Source organism: Hakea prostrata, chromosome 10 (assembly GCF_041222555.1).
Source record: "Hakea prostrata isolate BN-2017 chromosome 10, UWA_Hpros_2, whole genome shotgun sequence".
Taxonomy (NCBI): Eukaryota; Viridiplantae; Streptophyta; class Magnoliopsida; order Proteales; family Proteaceae; genus Hakea; species Hakea prostrata.
In genome coordinates this window covers 42403228-42417560 of record NC_142609.1, presented here as the reverse complement: position 1 = coordinate 42417560, position 14333 = coordinate 42403228, and the positions used below count along the sequence as shown (strand labels likewise).

Genomic DNA, 14333 nt, shown 5'->3' with positions numbered 1-14333 from the left:
CAATCTCGAGCTTAATCTTATAGATTTCCTCATATTCATCATGCAGGAAGAATACCAATCAGCTCGATCGAAATTTTGGTCGACCATTCGCTGCATATGCTGCGCATTAAATGCACAGCATACAAGTCACAGCGATTGTTATTATGCCATGTCTATTCATGACATTGACAAACAGGGATACAAGGCGTGTAACTGATGCTCTGTTAAAACAAGTCTTTTTCAACTTAGTGAGCTCTCTGCTAAACATGAAAACCTATTCTGTCACACCTTCATTATGAGACAAATGCCCAAAACTGAGAACAGATACTGCTTGTCACCATTATTCTCAAGTAATAAATTTAGATATGCCTTTTCACAGACTAATAATTCTAATGCAAAACTGGCAATTGCCCCTGTAGTCTTCTTCCAATCATAAAAGTTACCCATTGTGTTCACAGAAAGATAAACATATGCATTGAACAAAACTTTCTCCAAGGAAACACATGAAAAACATAACATAAATGTTTCATTACACTCCAAAACCTAGCAGGAGCTAATAGTGCCCAAGCCAATAGATTGCAGTACAGATTACATTAAAAGTCTCTTTATATTATAAGTAAACAAGACAGTAGCATTTCAACATCCTAAACACTGAGCAGATAACCTATAAAGAAGTATCAAAGGAGAACACAAGGAAAAAACAACTATTGACAAACTCGTTCCTCTCAAGACTCACTTTTGCCAGGAAATCACAAGGTTTGGAAGGCTATTTGTGTACTTGATTTCTGCAGAAAAGAGTTTTGAGGAAGAAATAAGATAAAAGTAGAAATTTACAGGTAGTACATTAACTTCTCTCACTCTCACCTCTCATTCATTCTCTACAGGATAAGATTCTAGTCCCAATTCCTTCCTTGTCTTTCCAACAAACATGTCCCTGGATTTGATATATCCAGGAATCCATCCGCCTATTGTTGTGCACGGGAGTTGCGCCACACCTTCTCTCCTCCCAAGTGAAACAAGTGCAATTGGGCTACCAGACTTGTATTTTTCCAGCTTTGTTTCTTCTTCTCCACTCATCAAAAGCTTCAAGTTCTTGGCAGTCGTTAAAGCATGCCTATGTGCAATATAACCTTGCTTGATTTCCTGTGATTTTCAAATTCCACCACCACCAACAATAATTAGGCATAAAGAATTACTCACAAATAAGCGAGAATGCTAAACATAAATAATTTGGCAATTACTTGACAAAAAATTATTTATATGAATGATCAGGATGTACTCCTAAACAGGTCCTGCTTATGATTTCTTAGCCAAAGAATCAGCACAATGAATGACTGCAAATACTTACATTCACCATGTACAACCTGGGAGACAGCAGTTACAAGTCACCATAGAATAAAGATGAGATGACTAGAAGTCACAATCATATTGATTTTGGCAATTGACTACTGATGCACATTTTGACAATGGACAATCCATAATTTCTCTGAAACAACACAAGGGTCTGGCAATCTCAGATAAAGATGCACCCCTGCACTTCATTTAGAGGTCAATGAGAGTATTTCCTACGCATTACACAGATGGTATATATTATTTGTTCAATCCAATATGGTAAAAGAGTGCAACATTTCAAAGAGTTCTTCTAGCCCAAGAATTAGTTAGAAGACTCTTTAAGCATTTAGAGGGTAATGCCATTTTTAACATCTAAGTCACTACAGTAATAATTCACCAGATATTGAATAGTCCCAAAAAGAACCAGTTTTCAGGAATTATAGATTAGTGGTGGATGCTTACCCTATCAAATCTTTTATTTGAAAGATTCTTCAGGTTAACAAGAGATTGTTGCATCTTTTGGTACATATAAATTTTTTATTCTCAGCTAGAAATTACAATATCTCAGTATATCCTCTACTTAGTAACTTGGCAAAGGCAAGTCTGATAGTTTTTTGAATGTGGCAGACACTCCTAGTTGACTCTAGCCCCAGAGAAAGGTGTATTTCATTGTACATAAATCAATGAAAATTTAACTTGTCATGGGAAGAAAAAAGACTACATGACTGACATATTGGACCCTCATAGTAACAATAAGCTGGCCAGCCAGCTTTCGTGTCTGGGATATTGAAGCAGCACAACTTTTTCATGCATAATTTGGTGCCAAGGCTTCTCTATATAAGATTTCGCTTGCCTTAAAGGTGCCTTTAGTGGTCAATCAAATTATATTTCACACAAGCATGGGAGAATACAAGTTACATTACCTGAATGTTAGTAATATCTCCAATGGCAAAGATGTTCTTCCGACCTCTAACCCTCAAGTTCTCATCAACCACCAATCTCCCATGCATATCCAGTGAATCCTTTAATATGGTCTCCTTTAGCCAGGCTGAACCCATTGGTTGACCAGCACAAACATAATGGTGGTCAGCCCTTATAGTTTCTCCACTGGATGTTTGATATGTCCCTTCATCTGATATAGAGTTCAAGTCAACTGACTGCCCTAAAATCACTTCGACCTTCTTTGAGATTAACCAATCCAATGCCTTCTTAGAAGCCTTTGCTCCAATGAATTCTAGCAACCTTGACCCTCTGTGAACCAGAGTAACTTTCTTCTCAGGGAAATCAACAGCAATCTCTCCGGCAAGTTCAACACCAGTGGGACCCCCTCCAATAATTAAAATTGAATCAGCAGATTTTATCTTTTGGTATTCTGCCATTAGAAATAAAACCCAGTCAAATGACATTGTGAATAATTGCTGAAATGACATAGTTGTCACTTTGTTCAAGTGAACAATAGGCACCAGGTGATGCATAGGAGAGGAAATTTTTTTGCAGGACACATCCATGCAGACATAGAGCAAATGTTGCCCACAGTAATAATACTTACATAAAATTAAAAAGGAAAAGTAGTAAAGCAAAACGAAAGGTACATCACAGTTGATCACAACTGTCAAAAATGGAATTCAATTAAGACCAGATCCACTAGTATTGACATCTTTCCTTGGATTCTGATTAATAGGAACAGATTGATCATACTCTTGCCATTCAAAACCACTGTTCCATTTGAACAATTGATAAAAACATTGACTTGATTAGATATCAAATATTCAGCAAGATGTCCATTCAAAAAGAAAATGACAAGTGGGTTGATAATGAATCCAAATTAATTGCAAAAGGAGGGTCACTAATATCTGATTGGGTCAACAAATACACCTTGGAGATCCAGAGCTCAATATTTTAAGATTTATACAGATAATCAAGGACAGCACTGTAGTGTTTTAAATTTGATATAAGGATCACTTAAGGATGGAGTGCAGCTCCCCACTAGTGACGTTATTAGTCCCTTCTCTATCGCTCTTTCTTGTAGAGACTAATTTTATAAGATGATGAAGTTGAGAATAGTTTGGGAACTAACACAAGATAAGAAAAACAAAACACATACAAGTATGAAGCTCTAAGAAAGTTTACTGCAATGATTCATAGATGGCCCAAATAGGAAGGCTCTCCTGTATGATGACCTTGATATATGCCACGTGACAGGTTACATTTGGCACAAATTTTAAGGACAGTACGATGCTAATTTCAGACCCTCAAAACCCAGTGAGATATTAGCTTCAGACAGGATAAGTATAGGGGCCAGATTAAAGAAAAAATTGAATAAATTCTGGTAGACTGCTTTACTTGGCCAAATCTAACAAGTAAGAAATAGATGGTTGTCATCTGACTGACACAATCACACATATGGAATAATCCTATTGAGGAATAGCAAAGTTGGAAAGCTGTAATATTTGATGGAAAAATTAGTGATAGAAAGAAGAATACAGTTACAGGAGTTAAGTAACTATTCAATCAAGATATCAGAGCAAAAATTACAAATTTAAAGCAAAACTTGAAATACTAAATTTTAGTTAGACTTGTACTGGTAAAATAGGAAATAATTAAAACAGGTGATGTGAATAAAGCAGGCCTAATAGTTATTAAATGTAAGATTAGGTGGACAAAACAGTTTATGCACCATTAAATTTGTTTTGGGAAGAAAGACAAAGGAGAAAATAAGCAGCCACTAAGAAAACACTACAAATATTAGCATATTCATTGAAGATATAAGCAATCACTGAGGAAATATCAGAACCTGCTTCGTATTGTTGGAGCTTTTCAGTTCTGTTTTTGGGGACAGGATCAGCATGGCCAGTAGCTATGACAAGATAATCATAGGGAACCAGAAGACCATCCTCAGTCAACACTTCCGTATTGGTGATGTTCATTGCACGAGATGTGATTACACGTCCATTTTTGAAGTAATCAGTATGCCGGATCACTGACCTCTTTGCAAAAGATGGCTCCACCATTGATCTCAAGCTCGCCCATGGAATTTCAAAATACTCCTTCCTTTTTTAAATGAAATCCAAATGAATAAGATAAGCTATTTAATACCTTAAGTACCTAACTATAGGAAGCTACTGTACAGCAATTTTAAAGTGAGATCCTAGGTTGGAAAGCTCAAACTGCAGAAAGAAACAATATTAGTATTTTCAGCATCCCTACCATTTTTCGAACAGTTAGTAAAGAATAAAGATCCAACACTCAGGAGCCAGAGTAACACAGTTTAGAATGCAAGAATCTATCGATAGGGGTCTTTATTCTCATTGGTTTTTGCTGACAATACCAAAGCAAAGATTGATGCATATAAAACATGGAATTGGGCTTGCGTTAATGGGAATAAATCTCAAGATGAGTTATATATGTGTTGGTCCCTTGATTCAGTAGTTCTTCTATGTAATAGACTACTTTAATAGGCCTAATATATTGGTACAGGTAGGAATACACGATTTTCTTTATTAGTTTAGTTGAGCATTTTATTTTCTCGTTCTGCTGTCATTAAAACATTTTAGTAAGCCTGACTCAGGTCTGGCCAAGCTCAGCCTTGTTTTAAATTGTTTCCCTCTATTTTGCAGTGAACTTTAGCATTAGTAGGCTACCTCTGATGCAGAAGCCTTGTTTAAGTTTTGTTTTAAGAATTTTATCATATTTAAGTGCTATGCCATGTACACCACTATGATGAGTGGAATGAACCTTCAGCTCATAGTACCGTCATATTCAAATCACCTATTTTCCATGGGGTGCAGTGAAGCCTCACTTTGATGAGTGGAATGAGCTTTCAGCTCTTAGTACTGTGAGATTCAAATCACCTATTTTCCATGGGGTGCAGTGAAGCCTCTGTTAGGGTACCAAGTTAGTGATTCAGGTGGGATTCCTGAAGGCGATATCGAATCTTCTTCTAGATTTAACCTTCCGTCAATCCAAGTGAGTTTCTGGAACTTTATTTTCCTCAACATAGAATGAGACCCAGCAACTTCCAGTAACACTCGTTAGGAATCTGGCCTTTCCAGCAACTGTATACTCACTCCTAAGAACCAATCTTCCATTCCACAATAGGTCAATTAACAAAGGATAACAAGAATGGCAAATAACGAAGGTAATAGAATACTTTTTGCATTAATAGAGAAGGACTCAACATGATTCATATAAGCATTAACCAATAACAATTTTCAACTCAGACCACACTAAACCTCATCATGGCTGCCACTTTAGAGGACCTTCCTCACCTGAGGGTCTTCCCCACACCTACGAGCTATGCCCCCCCACCCCTTAGGAAAAAGAAAAAAAAAAACCTAACTAGCTCCTTTCCACATAGGCCAACATGAGAGTGGCTGCTCCCAAATAAGTCCCTGCGACCTGTCCTTATAGCTGATTCTGCCCCTAGGTTTTTGTCCCCATAGCCCCTCTACTCTCACAATGTACACCCTCACATAGGTGTCTTAACAACATACTTTAGAGAGTCAAATTCTTGGAAAATACTCCTTCCATTAAGTAAAATGTGGACTACAGTTACTGTTTGATCGTTAAATCTCAAGTTCTTAAACTGGTTCAGAAATCCCTTCTTCTAGTAGAATTTTAAGTTCTTTAGTTTTGGACCTGAGACCAAATCTGTTTTCATAATATATTGATTGGATCAGGTTCTTAAGCTTCAGTATCAAAGTCTGATCTTGCTTTAGTTTTCATTTATTCATCCAAAAAGAAGAAAAAAAAATCCTACTTGTAAAGTTGGTACCATATTCGGGCATCACCTTCCAAGTGAAATGATGCCAATGCTACTATCTCTTCATCAGGCATATGATGGAAGACGAAAAGTTGCTCAGCTCTGCACATTGAACTGGTAGAAACTTCATCCCCATTATAGTGAAGGAAACCAATTTACCAATGTGGGTACAAATCACATGTTGAGAATTGGATGTCCATAAATTTAAAGCACAAGCTCCTTCATTTGGAGTAGATGCTCATGAATTATGATCGCTCTCTTACACTAGTTGAGTTTAACACTAGTTGAGTTCGTGAAAGGATTTGATTTTGCTTTCCTGCAGTTTTTCTAGCCTTATCCTCTAATTTCTTCCCTCCACTCCAGTTGTATCAGATAGAAGCTATATGTAACTCTCGGGAAACAAAAATTAGTTGACTATACTCATTGATTCAATATCTTGGAAGTGTATAATTCATCTAGGATTTCTCACGATCTAGTTAAAATTCCTAGTATTCAGTTCCGTTACCTGGAATTACATCCTTGAGTCCCAAATGAGCTCACTACATAATGCAACACGATGAATTTCACCATACAAATTCATCAAATACAACATTAAGAGATTCAATGAATTCAAACTTCTTCCACAAACTTCAGATTCAACATTAAGAGAGAAAAAAAGGAGTCATGTTTTTACGAAACAAACTTCAATTCTAACACTCAGTCTAAAAATTAGGTATAACAACAAACAAAGATCCTTATGATTGTCATCAAACGGTAAGAGAGAAGGATTAAGGAAGCTTACGGATCTATGAGTGTGACATCGGCACGGAATTGAATAGCTTTGGCGAGAAGAGAGCCACCAACTCCTCCTCCAACAATCACGACCTTCTTTACAGGACTGAGCTCTACTGTAGCCATGGCGTTGTTTGTTTTTGCAGCGAATGTGTGAGAAAGCTAAGGCGATCTGTGGTTACGTTCGGGAAGGTTTGCTTTTGTAGGGCAATGGCCGCCGTGACAGCCTGGCCGTGTCCATTCTCGTCAAAGTCAAATGCTGCAAGTAACGATTTCATAAGGGAAGGCGATGCCAAATTGCTTTGTTTTTTTTTTTTTTTTTTTGTTTTCTGTTAAGACAAATTGGGTTCTGCGTCGACAAATAAAACGCCCACGCGCCTCTCGTTGAGCGTGGAGCTCACGTAATCATAAATTCCTAAGATTCCGGACGTACAGCGTTGAAGTTTTTTTTCCATCCTTTTATGTGGGTGAATATATTTAGATAAGGGTGTCAATTGCGTATTGAAACTGTTTAACTATATCGACTTGCGCCATCTAAAATCACACCGCACCATATCGTTCAAAATTTAGTATTGTATGCATCGAAACCGAACTTCTTCGGCGGTTTCAGTTTTAGGTACTCAAACCGAATTGGTACCGTACTAAATTAAGGGTTATAAATTGTAATTTTACAATTAAAACACTTAACCTTTACCCTATCCCTAATTCTCAGTATCAGTTTTTTGTTTCATCCTTAACTTATCGTTTTAAATTTACTTGTTTTGTCTCTATTAATTATATTTACTTGTTTTATCTCTATTAATATCAAATTATATGGATTGGTCAATCCTAATTTCATTAGGATCTTAATAAACTAATAAAAAAATGGCATAAGTTCATTCGTACCAAAACTGTGCCACACTAGATATCGAATTTAAATTGTTTTTCCTCACCGATTTAATATTGAAATCGTACCAAACCGTTTTTGTAAATACCAAAATCGTACCATACCGTGTAAATTCGATATGGTACGGTTCTGGTTTTATGTAAAGTTGGTACCGTACCAATTGACACCCTTAATCTAAGTAGGGCGTGTCATAGTGTATCCACTCATTGGATGTCTTGTCCATGATATCAGAGTTGATTGCTTGGTAACGCATTCATGACATCCAGTTGGTAGACGCGTAGATGCATAGATGCACATCTTGTTTGGTGACCTTGCTTTAGTCCTACGCATTAACAGTTAAGCAATACATCTCAGTCTGTAGGAGCGAGAGGTAGTAATCAAACCTTGACATTCAACGGTCAAGATCGAAATCTCAACTAAAATTTGGGATCTAACATTTCGAAATTTCGATTGATGTGCATGACTGAAGTAATTTTGCATGTTTGGACCTAGAAGATCTAGGTTAGAGAGGGAGAAGGTATTTAGAGATAGAGGTTCGATCCTAAGATCTCTTTTAGTCTTTCTACCTTCCTATAAGAGGCTGTCATGCTTGCCCTTTTACTATATCATGGGATTTCATCAACGTTGCGTTTGTTTGCTGAAATAAAAGTGGGGTGAGAAAAAAATAGTAAAAATATAAACTTTTTTATGAAATCCCAAACATATAGTTTGTTTGGTTTGTGGGGTGAGAAAGCTAACAAATAATAATAAAGCTTGTGAGGTGACATGCTAATTTTTTTTTACTTCATGCTTATTTAAATTTCCATAAAATAAGTGAAATTTTGTAAAAAATATGAAAAATTACAAAGTAAGACTCACATTTATTTATTTTTTTTACAAAATCTTTTCATTTTCTTTACTTCTTCTTCACCCACAATTGACAACTCTGTAGTGGTATGGACAAAATTTTAACAAAAACCAAACACATTCTCTCTGGATAAGTTAAAAAAAATATAAAAAAATTGGGTAGTTGAAATTTGACACCTTACCTAATTCAATTTATTTGAGGATAAAAGAGTTAAGAGAGAGAGAGAGCGACAGAGAGGTTGGAGTGGTTGAAACTTCAAACCTGCTTAGAAGTTTTTTTAACACCGAAGAATAGTAGTTTTATGCAAATCTGGATCATCACCCCGTCAGAGAAGCACTTTGTGCTCTCCGACGACTTTACCACCATAAATCATATTTGACGCACAAGTAAAAAAAAAAGATCCCATCACCCAACCCCTGAGTTCCCCTGTATTTACGGTAGTAAAGCCATTGGGGAGCACTCTGACGGGTAGCTAATCCGGACTCGTTTTATGCAGCCAAACCAGTCTAATTAAGGCTTAATTTGTCAAAATTTAATTTTGCTTTTATTATACAATTAGTCAAAAGTTGTATTAATATTCAATCTCTTAAGAGTTAAGTTTTCTGGTTCTGATAAATTTCCGACCAAGTCACAATCTTCTAGAATACATTGACTTCATCATTGTGAAAGCAAAGACTTTTTCATCTTTGAATATCAAACTCAAACTCGAAAGATCATTCTTCTTAGTAAATGATAAAGTTTGAATAGAGAACCTTATCATCTTCGTTGAAATGAATCAATCAATCCATTAAATATAATAATCTTAATCAAAGTGGGGTTTGCATTGGATTTGCTTCGAAGCACATTATAAAGTGGCAACTATAAATATTACAAATTGAGATATTATATTTACTATTATTACAAAGATCAAATTATATACAATATCTCTCGAGTTTATAAACTATTATATTTACAACTCATGTGATTTTTTCTATTATCTTTGCATGGTTTGGTTTAGTCAAGTGAAAGAGGCAATGATTAGGTTTTTAAGTAAAGCTTAAGTGTAACTACTCTCGTAAGGTCACACATTTTTTCTCCCATATACCTAGTAAGCAAGGGTAAATATGTCATCTTCTTTTTCTTAAATTTTTTTGATAAACATTTTTTTTTTAATTTTAAAACTAATAAAGTTAGGCATAAAGAGACATTTGTAATATAATAAATCTTAACGGGTGTAAATATAATAGTTAACAAACTAAAGGGGTGTATATGTAATATATTATATTATTATTATAATAAGAAATAAAATAGACCGTTTGTAAACAAGAACAAGATAAGACGCACTATCTTGCACAATAAGTTAGTGGTCGGCATCAAAACATTTCTAATTCCTCCCTTTTTCCCCCACCGTTTTCTTCTTTTTTTTTCTTTTTTCTCATGAAATTTTATATAAGTTCTTTTTAATAGAACCTCTAGGTTTCTCAATTTTTAATACTTTATATTCTGCCTCATTTTTTATTATGTCATAACTATGAGGTCAAGTGCTTTTGGTTTGTCTTTTTTTCCTAAAAAATTTAGTTTACATCTCCTACCAAAGAAAATATAGCTTGCATCTAACTTTTAGAGGTCAAGTCATGTGATATTTCATAATGTTGTTTATTACCTATTTTGTCGGAAAAAGCTTTCCCTCATGACATCAAGAGTGTTCGAATTCCCCTGGGTCCAAGGGCAAAGCCCTATCTTGTATTTAAATTATACATGTAAAAACTTTCCCCTCATGATGCAATCAAGATGCGCGTAAACTGGCCAGGCAGAAGCTCCATTGCAAGCCAAAAAAAAAAAAAAAAAAAAAGAAAAGAAGAAGAAAGAAAGAAAAAAGAAAAGAAAAGAAGAGAAGAGGGGGGGGGGGGGTCTTCCTTTAATGTACATATTCATTTGGGCCAGTCCTTGGGTTGGGGTAAGTTTATGCTAACTACAGCCCACTATTAAGCTTATGCCAGCCTATAGGGTTGATCAACTTCAGCTATATCTTATTCTCACTGGGGGCCTAGGTTTTGGGCCTGGATGTTTAAATGGGCCCAAGAGCTCGCCCCAATTACAACCCTAGGCAAAAGAAGGCTTCTTCGAGACTAACATACAGTCCATTTCTGACAAAGAAATGGACCTTATAAATGTGTGACATGTGTCCCAATATCACATCAAAAGGTTGAAGTCTATTTACAAGTCACATCATTTTTTCTAATTTAGTCACAACTCTTTGATATGACTTATAAATGATTTTCAACCATTTGAAGTGGGACACATGTCATACATCTACAAGCAGAAATGAACTGGATAAATTTCCAGCTTCTTCCACAAAAGAAAGGAGGGTTTTTGGGATGATTATTCCTTTTTTTTGGTGGCCCCTGAGTGTTGGATACTATCACGTGTTCATAATTGGATTTTTTTTTTTTGGTAATCAAACTTTCAATTAGAAGAACGGCAAGAAAAGGCCGAGGCATCCTGATTACAAGCTTCAAGAAGCCAATGAATGGAATTAGATCAAACAGGTCCTACTTGCCCAGACTGGGCCTTCCTAGCTAGATTATCGGCTACAGAACATAATTGGATTCAATGATAGGGGTTAAAAGGGAATATACATGTAAATATAAGTTATATATTTTATATTTTAATACTTTTAATTTTTAAATTTAAAATTTCAATCTTCAATGACATCCCTTCTCAACCACCTTCGTTGCTGCAACATTATAATGAAGTCCTGGCTTTCGTCAATGCAGTGTTGGTAGAGTGGTTAGATCCATACTTCTTAGTGGAAATGTCATTGGTTCGGTCCTTACGGACGACAACGACAAAGCTCCCTCTTGCGCCGCACCGGATGAACCTCATACATAAAAAAATTGATGGTACTAGCAACTCTGATTTTTTTTAATCAAACCTATTTTGGATCTTCATTATGGTGACTCAAGAAAACTGAAAAAGTAATTACTTGTATTAATAGCTATTTTGAATAAAATTATATTATTATATAAAAATATATAATTTTTTAATAAATTTTTTATTAGACAAAATTATCCTACTTTTCTACTAAAATTTTTTCTCTAACGTATATTATTTTGAATTACATATTCTAATTATTATAGATAAAATTGTCCATTCATTCATCTCCCGTATAAGTCATTATTATCCTATTTCACATTTACAAAGGCTAATCGGATAACTAATAGACAATGGGTAATATTAATTTTTCCAAGGACACATATGTCAATAAGCTCTTCTAAACCGTTGCGATAATCTCTGGTCTTCGTTTAGCAGAATTTCCTACCTTCTCGCCCATAAGCTCTTCAATGGCAATCACACCTTCTTCCCAGATAGATTACTGATGCTACAAGTCTTCACCAGGTATTTGTTGTTCTCATGTTTGATTCATTAAGAATACGTACGTGTAAAATGGATTCGTGATGTCTCATTATTTCTCTCCCTGAACAGAAGATTCACAGTCGCCCATGTCTCCATTGATTCATATAGTAGTGTTTATTTCTCGAATGGAGAATCTGGGTTCGAATAACCAGAAACTTAAATATTATTCCTCTGGACCTCTGGAGTTTCTCTATGATGCTTGGGTTTGTTTGATCGAATTCTGATAATTTTCAGTCTCTGAGTTATCAGATCCAACTGATTCTCTGATATAACACAAGTGATCGACTTTCCTGATGGTGGTGAGTTAACTGTCTTGGGGATTTTTAGCAGTGATAAAACTGCTGCATAGGTTAATTCAATTGGATCTGAAAGAGGGAAAATCACACAGGTAAATCCCTCCTTTGTCTTGGTCTTCTCTTTCGTCTTATGCTTCTTCTTCTTCTTCTTCTTATAATTTTGCCATCATTCATTGTTGTCTTTAGAGTAACTTCATATTGAACTAGAAAGGGATTAAGTAGTATAAAGTGTTCATTGTATTGATAATCCTCTTCCCCCTACTCTTACTTATTTCATTCTATGATAGAACACATGATTAATGCTTGTGTTGATCTAATTAGAGTAAAATTCCATCTTATTTTCTACATGAGGGATCATGGAAGAGATGTGGCTAGGAATCAAATCCTGCAGAGAAGGAAGCCCAGGATTTGATTGTTTTTTCTCTCAGAGTTTATGCATAGATTAAACCAGGCTGTGTAAGGAGATTGAAAGGGCAATTTGCATTGTTTATTTCCCTTAATACCTCTGTTACATAGATTTTTTCTTTTTTCCTCGGTGAGGTTTTTTTTTTTAGATTTAAAGAGATTTTATTCAGGAACAGATCAAAAAATTTGTTCTTCAAGCCGACATGGCCTTCCTAGCTAGGTTATTGAGTTTGCCAACCTAGGAATATGCTCAAAAACACATGACTCAAATCTAGTCTTAAGATACATGATATCATCTAAAATGGGCCTAATTGTGATATGAGACAACCATTGATATGTAGAAATAAGACTGATAACTACAAAACAATCTGATTGTATTATAATCTTATCTAACCCATTTTCCTTGGTGAGTTACATTGAGTTGATGGCCGCTTTATATAGCAGAAAACCCCTTTCAAAGGGTAAAAAAAGTAGAACCTCACACCGTATCATAGGGGTGTCAAGTTATAGCCCGAACCGTTAAAACCGAACCGCACCGGCTCGTTATAGACTGAACCGGCCTCAACCGAACCTTAATGGGCCGTAATTGGGCTGAGGGTTATGGAGCCCACACCAACCTGAAGCCGAACCACAACCCATTTACAACCCGTTTTGTAATTTTACATTAAATAGTATTTAAATTATTATATTACCATTAGGTAGTAGGTATAGACAACTAAAAGAATTAAACATGAATTTAAAGATGGAATAGTCATTTTACTACTTAATATCTAGGTTCTTGATTTCTATAGAATGGGTGATTTTTTTTTTTAATGGAAATTGACCAATAACAACTTTGTTTTCCATATAATTTTTGCTTTTGTTGTAAGATGCAGGATGCTCAATTGTTTATTTTTTTTTTTTTTTTCTTCTTACATACCATAAATAGTCAACTCGAATTTAAACCGTTAGCCCAAACCGTTAGTTAGCCCGAACCCAAACCCGCATTAAACCGAAACCGGCCCGAAACCGTTATTTTGCTAATGGGCCGTATTTGGGCTAGGAGTTTTTCAGTCTGAAACCACCCCAAACCGCACCGTTGACACCCTTGCCGTATCAACACCATTACACCAACCTAAAAATATTCTTGAAATGCAACTATATCACAGTCGACCCTCTATGCTGCTTTTTGCTCTTTAGCTGGATTGTTGTTTTTGCTACTGGTAGGGTTTGTCATTGATTGTGTTTTTACTATACACAAGTATCATATTCTCATGATCGACATGTATTAATGTTATTTTTCTTCCCAAGACAGGATGTCTTATAATAACTTTCTTCAAGGTCATGCTTCCCTTTTTCGAAACCCAGTTTGCCAAAAAAAATGCATTCTTCAATCGAAAATCTACTGAAGGAATTATATGCAATGGCGTTGGGTGAGTGAAACTGTAAGTGTACTTTAATTTTATACATTTTTTGCATTAATTTCAGTATTTCCATTATAGTAGATCACCAAAATGGGCTCAAAATATGGCTGAATAATGTATATAATGTAATATAAGTATTTCTTGGGCTTTATGAGCTTGTAGAAGTAGGGAGATGTCGCTGATATTATCTTGGGCTTTGGAGTATACACTCAAATGTTGTCATAATTATATAAATATATAGTAATATTAATAAATC

At 35.5% G+C, this 14333-nt stretch overlaps 1 protein-coding gene across 1 annotated transcript; it reads right to left on the bottom strand.

The window, feature by feature from the left end:
• Nucleotides 1-312: 312 nt before the first annotated feature.
• Nucleotides 313-7109, bottom strand: LOC149003132 (uncharacterized). Its single transcript, XM_089137422.1, has 4 exons — nucleotides 6855-7109; nucleotides 4106-4362; nucleotides 2235-2683; nucleotides 313-1122 (listed from the first exon to the last, which is right to left on the bottom strand). Exons 1-4 carry the CDS (start codon nucleotides 6968-6970, stop codon nucleotides 847-849), a joined length of 1098 nt encoding a protein of 365 aa, XP_088993548.1. The 5' UTR covers nucleotides 6971-7109; the 3' UTR covers nucleotides 313-846.
• Between the last annotated feature and the right edge of the window lie 7224 nt (nucleotides 7110-14333).